Source organism: Perca fluviatilis, chromosome 4 (assembly GCF_010015445.1).
Source record: "Perca fluviatilis chromosome 4, GENO_Pfluv_1.0, whole genome shotgun sequence".
NCBI lineage: Eukaryota > Metazoa > Chordata > Actinopteri > Perciformes > Percidae > Perca > Perca fluviatilis.
Genome location: NC_053115.1, coordinates 12553802 through 12560244, shown reverse-complemented (window position 1 = coordinate 12560244; position 6443 = coordinate 12553802). Strand labels below are relative to the sequence as shown.

The 6443-nt window shown below is 40.2% G+C and overlaps 1 protein-coding gene across 8 annotated transcripts in view; it reads right to left on the bottom strand.

Annotated features, from left to right (window-relative positions):
- Window positions 1–64: 64 nt before the first annotated feature.
- The window catches only part of LOC120557182 (calmodulin-binding transcription activator 1-like), a 52168-nt gene continuing 45789 nt past the window's right edge, over window positions 65–6443 (bottom strand). For 3 of the 8 annotated variants that reach the window (XM_039797274.1, XM_039797278.1, XM_039797277.1), the window contains 4 exons: window positions 6216–6284; window positions 5558–5703; window positions 5387–5458; window positions 4836–5240 (listed from right to left, as the gene is read on the bottom strand). In XM_039797274.1, coding sequence (XP_039653208.1) covers window positions 5015–5240; window positions 5387–5458; window positions 5558–5703; window positions 6216–6284 — 513 coding nt within the window. In that variant the 3' untranslated portion in view covers window positions 4836–5014. Of the gene's footprint in view, window positions 4597–4834; window positions 5241–5386; window positions 5459–5557; window positions 5704–6215; window positions 6285–6443 lie in introns of those variants that run through there. The other 5 variants (XM_039797281.1, XM_039797279.1, XM_039797276.1 and 2 more) reach the window with 5 other exon arrangements.

The following is a 6443-nucleotide window of genomic DNA, read 5'->3' as shown; positions in this document are numbered from 1 at the left end:
AACAGAGACTTACAACTTTCTCTTTCAGAACCATGGGAGAAATAAATATCAGGCAAAAAATAAGTTAAAGTGCAAATTTTCTTTTTATTCTGATTTCATTTTACAGCAGAAATTATGTAAAGCATTCAGAAGACATTTTCCACATATAAGGGCAATATTCAAAACACTTTGCATGGCCTCAGCAACAAAATATTCTTTTAAAAACATCAACAATTTAGTGATGCTTGTGCATGCACGTTGGTAAAACAAAGTAAAAACTAGGCTACAAAAAAAGAAAAGAAAACAGGAATGAAAGACTGAGATAGGCATGGAGAACACAACAGCAGGCAAGGTGGGAATACAACAGGAAATGAGAGAGAGAGAGACAGAGAGAGCGAGAGAGAGAGGGAAGACGGGGTGAAAGAAGAGGGCAGAAGAAGGCAAGGAGAGGTCTAGCCATAGATTATCTATAAGGGTCTACCATTCTAGCATGCAATGTGGTGTTTGGCCACGCCCTCTCAAAACAAGGCCTGAAAGGTTATACCATTCATTTCTAGGCAGACTTATGAAAACAGAGGCCATCTCTGTGCATGTCTACCAGCTGTCTACTATGGCAATATTTCTTCATTGTATTTTTTTACTTTTTCTACTCTACATACTCTTTTTACAGTCACTGTCCTCTCCAAAAACATGAACATATTGATGGATTATCTGCAATCTGTGTCTAGTTTCATGTGTATGAGTATGTATTCTGTGTGTGTGTTGATAAGCACTAGCATTTGGATGTTGGAGTGTGTGTATATTTGTCTGTGTGTGCATATATATTATATAATATATGAAGGAGTCTAAAGCAGTGTTCTTTGTGACTTGAGTTGTGCTGATGTGAGAGGAGGGGCAGTTTAAGAGGATGCTCAAGTGATATCGTAACAGGAATCTCTTGACAGTGCCATTCTAACCATGGCTGTCTCTCAGTGTGATAAAAATTGAGGAAACATGTGAAACACACATTATAGAGATGTTTCCAATTGTAAATCTTTAAATATACTATCTCTTACAACTTTTTTAATTAAGAAAATTGAGTTGATACATGGCCGTTACCTATTTTTATTTAACAATTACTTGTATCAAGAATCTTGTGCGTTTAAAACAAGAGCAAGTATAGAAATAGAAATATCACTCATTACTTGCTTTAAATTTAGTTTATAATCAAACGGAATCCTATAAAATATGGGATTTGGAGATTTTTTTTTCTTGTAGAAAAAGTGATGCAAACACACCTCGGATGAAACAAACATCACATTTGCTTCTTCACAAAATGAGACTCAGAAGGAGTGCGTCAATCAAGAACATTATTTTAAAATTTGTAGATACTAGATTAGTGAATGAACAACTGGAGTATCCCTAACCTACACAAATATGTACACATACATATATGCATACAATATACACAGTCACCAGTAGCGGTACAACTCTGTGTCGGCGAGCATCACACTCCACATACCATCTCCCTGTTCTTTAACCCTGAGTAAAATCTAAGGGAGAGATTTAATTGTTCCCAAAGACATAAGCACAGAGAGAAAGAGTGTGGCATTTTTTGTGTCTGTGTACATTTGTGTACTGTATGTATGTATTGACGTGTGTGTGTGTGTGTGTGTGTGTGTGTGTGTTGTGTGTGTGTGAGAAGAGAGAGAACATGAGTGAAAGAGAAAGACAAAGAAAGAAAGTGACAGCTATTTTGTCCTCTGGAAAACTGTTGGGTTATGCTTTCACTTAAATGCTGCAAGAACAATTTTTTAAGGAAAGACAGACAAAGCGAGTCCCTGCTAGAGAACGCATCTTTTTCCCAACAGCAACACTGGGACCTTGAATAGACTCGTGACAGTGCCTTTCATACACAGAGGCTGAATTCTATGGTTTTTCTTGTTCTGATACTGCACAACTGACACACAAGTGGGGCATAAAGTGAAACTGTAATTACTGGTTTGTCTCATAAAGCAACACATAGCATCAATCAGGCCATGAGCATTCATTCATACCACTGACAAATACGAGCTTCTAACTTAGACTCGGATCAAGTTCAACACTGTCAAGTTCATTTTTAACACACAATTTAGGAAAATAAACAAGTAACTGGCAACCTTTTGGAGGACATACAATAGATATTTCCTGATATTAGCTTGCACTTTTCTGTTATTGAGCAGGCACTTTCTAAACAGAGCTTTCCAGAAGTCTAAAGTAGACGTCGTATCATAATGGCAGTGACAATGAGGAGAAAATAAAAATTAATCAAATGATATGTAAAAAGCGGGGGGGAGGAGACATTCTGTTTGAAGATGGAAAGCTTTGACTGGAGGCCAGGCTGGATCCGCTGTAGGTGTGATTAATGGTCTTAATAAAAGCTAGTATGTTGCTGAAGCACAACCATATTGTAAAGAATGTAGCACCCTCATCCATTTTGGGTCACCATTCATTGCATTCATATTAAAACGGCCATCATCATCTTATCACCATTATTATAATTTTCATACTTGCATCATCGTCGTCTACACTTAAGTCTGCCTTAGGCAAACCTCAGAAGTTGTCTATGGTTGAGCTAGTACTAAATCTCTTCTACTGTTTACTGTCTGTGTGTGTGTTGCCTCTGTGGATTTTACTGCTATCTTTTGGGTGTTGGTTTCCCCAACGTAACATATTGTTAGGAAAAATAGCATTCATAATAATTGGCACTACTGGCAAAAAGGGTTTCATTTTTGCTAGCCAAGAAACAAAAGCACAAAGTGTAAATGTTTTGTCTGAAAGATCATTGTTTCAGCTAACTTTGTTTTCCCACTTATAATTCTAACATTAGATTTTTCAGTTGCATGCTTTAACAAAATGTTCTTTTCAGTAACACTTATACTGGATACTCTTAAAGTGAAGCAGTTAAAATCCTCTCACAGTCGATAGCCACTAACATGTTCTTTTTTCTTTTTCTTTGTCTTAAATCTCATGCACATTACTCCGTTTGCAATATCTACATTATTTACAAGCAATACAGCCATCCTGTGTACCCAGGTCTCTGTCTTAAGTTCTCATTATGGGAGTAAAATAATTTATAATCTTAAATACAGTCCTCTTATGAAAAAGTTTCAGGGTCCTCGTATCCCCTTACCTCGTCAGTTTATATACAGGAATATGCAATAGTCCAAAATATGGATTTGATCGCCCATATGGGCTAATATGGGGACCAATGCCCCATATAGGGGCAGGTATATGACCCATGTCCTTTACAGAGCAAGCATAGAGACCTCTCAGAGTCAAGAAGAAGTCAAGGCAATGGTATGTGACTCTCTCCTCAAAACCACAGTTAGGATTTAGAGGTTCACGCAAAGAACAAACTAACAGAGACATTTAACCATTGGAACATGTCATATTTTACCACACAAGGGGGGAAAACCAGTCTCAAGCTGAACCACTCTTGAGCCAATTAAATAAATTATTAGACCCTTAAATAAATAAAGTAAAAAAAGCACCCAAAATGAGTAATTTTTCCTTACACAGTTCACATTAAACAGGGCAAGGATAAGTTGATGAGGACGTAAGTGAGACACAACTTCACATAGAAATACAAAAGAAACAACACTAAAGCAGTTTGGCAAGCATGCAGGAGCTTGTAGCTCAAATACATGCATTGAATTGAACAAACACGGACACACCACGTCAGGCGAGCAAAGTGCTGCCTCTGAGAACGACTCCATACAAAGTCCATGTAACAAATTAAGACATCGTTATTCAGACCCAAACCCTTATCTAACAATGCCCCTCTTACATTCAAGTGCAGTTCCTCCCCTTTTGATCGGGTGACTGATTAATAGGTTTGTAAGCCTGTGAGTCAGAGTGGTTGGTTGTGAAATATTGAATCAGCAGAATGATTTGCCACTATAGATCTTCAGGATGATGGAGAGGAGGAATAAGCGGAAAAACCTTGCATGCAAATGCAACATAGAAGAGAGTTTTTTGGTTTATGTTTTCTTTTTCTTTCATGGATTACTGTTTAGATACAAAACAGGAAATGTTTTGTATATTTTCTGCATGTCAAAGTAGCCTTTATCTTGAGCCAGCTGTTCACCGGAGCACGTCCAGACGCTGCCATTAATGCCAGGACGTCGTCTTCAGGCGCTTCCTCGTGTTCTCCCGTCTGACTTGTCAACTTGCTTTTGCAAAGAAACATACCCATGAAGAGTGCAAAGAATGCCATGAGGTTAATGTGATGGCCTCCCAGTGAAACTGTGGAGGAGGATCAGTGCTGTGGGCAGAGCCAGGTCCCTGGGCTCTGTCTGTCTGAGCTGCCATGATGGACACCTATCCTGTCCTCAGTCTGTCTGGGAAGAGTTTTTTTCCCTCTTGAGAGAAGAGGGGAGAAAGGGTGAGACAGAAGGAGGGAGGAAAGGAATGGAAAGGGCAGGAGAAGGGGTTGGGGAATGGAAAAGATAGGGAGTTTTTGGGAGGATGGAAGAAAGGAAAAAGGAGAAGATGGAGGACGGGGAGGGTTTATAGATTGCTCACAGGCTGAGGGGGCTATGTGTGGGGTCTGGCGGTGGGCTCTCAGGACCCCTGGCCTTTCTCTGCTCTCTGGCCCTGGGGAAAAACAAACACACATTAGGGACAAGCTCAAAGAGAGATTTGTGTGTGTGTTTGAAATTGTGCATGTGTTTTTCTTTCCACTTTTATATCCAAAGGCCATACTCAGAGCAACTCACACTCACACTCACACCCACACACATACCCACATACACCCCCCCCCCCACCCACCCACAGACACACACACACACACACACACACACACACACACACACACACACACACACACACACACACACACACACACACACACACACACACACACACACACTCCATCATATAACCTTCCCACCCATCAAGGCACAGAAAAAAGACTGGCAGGCCAAGCAAGACACTTAAAGTCCCCTAGTCATTTTAGTAAGAACATGCCCCATGAAGACCCTATGCAAGAATCACTCCTCTATCTATCTTTCAATCATGCAGAAGTACCAACATCATTCAGCAGACCTCGGAGAGAGACAGAGAGAGAGAGACAGAAAGATAGGGAGGGAAGAGCGAGAGGGAAGTATGATAATCCAGGATCTCCTCTCCCCCTTCCTCCGCTGACATGCAAACAGGCATCAGCCACCAGGAGAGAGGGGAAGAGAGAAGAGAGAGAGAGAAGACTCACCCGTTTCAGAGGCCTATGGTCCATCAAGGGGCTTCACAGGAACAGTAAAACAACACCAACTATTAGCACCAATGTAGAGAGCGCATGTGTGGCAGTGGGCTGTAAGTGTGTGTAGGTAATGTGTTTGGATGTGTGTACAGTGGTGTTGGAGGGTGTGTGAGGAGTTTTATGCCTCACCTGTGGCGGCATCGGAGCAGGAATCTCAGGATCTTGCGAGCAGCCTGGTTCTGTTTTTTCGTGAGGAGGCTGCTGTAGGCGAGGACACAGGAATAAGGCATCTTTCTGCATAATTATGCCCTTTGTGTGTGTGTGTGTGTGTGTGAGAGAGAGAGAGAGAGTGTGAAGTACCCAAGGGAGTGTCTATAGGAGCGGTAGTATTGCTGGATGAGGACCGCTGCTCTACGACTCTGTTGGAACTTCCTCTGCTCATGGAAACTCCGGAAACGACTCTGGATCAGGATGGCTGCCAGGGTCATCCTCTTATAAAGTGCATACTGAAAGAGAAGACAGAAGCAGCGTGTTGTAAAACAACCTTTGTACCTTTGTAATGTTGAATCCTGATAATTATAATGATGATAATGATTTAAATCATTTTGTGGCTATATCTGTTTCCCAACTCAAATCACAACCCACAGTCTGATCACAGCTTGCATACTTAATAGTTTTATTAATAAATAAATAAAATGTCCATCATAGATCACGTCTAGCTGTCTCAAGCAAAAACAAAAACGTGTGATAAAACTGACTCGAGTGTGAATAAAACCTACAATAAAAACAATTGATGATGTGAACTTTGATGCTGTGTTAAACTTCAATATAAAGGCACATAGTGAATGACATGACTATGTCTTCATTCATTCACATTTAATTTAAGCCCAAATTTATGAAGGGAACACATCTGTTAATGCTATTATTTCTGTATTTCCAATTCAGTACTTTACTCTCGGTCAGCTTGACATAAAAGCAAGTAGTGGGTTGATGCTAGCTGTGTGCTGTTAACTCTTACCTGCTTGTATCTTTTATAGCAGCGCTGAATCACTGCTGCAATCTCTTTGCGTTGTTCCTGAATGGGACCCTTGGACATTAAGAGTTTGTATAAACATCATATATGTTAAATGGCTCATGGTCATCTCAAGTTATTGTGATTCATGAAAGATAGAAATAGAGAGGAAAATAAGTTGAGCAAATGCCAGAACAAGGATTTAAAAAAACAACATAGTGACAAAATACATCA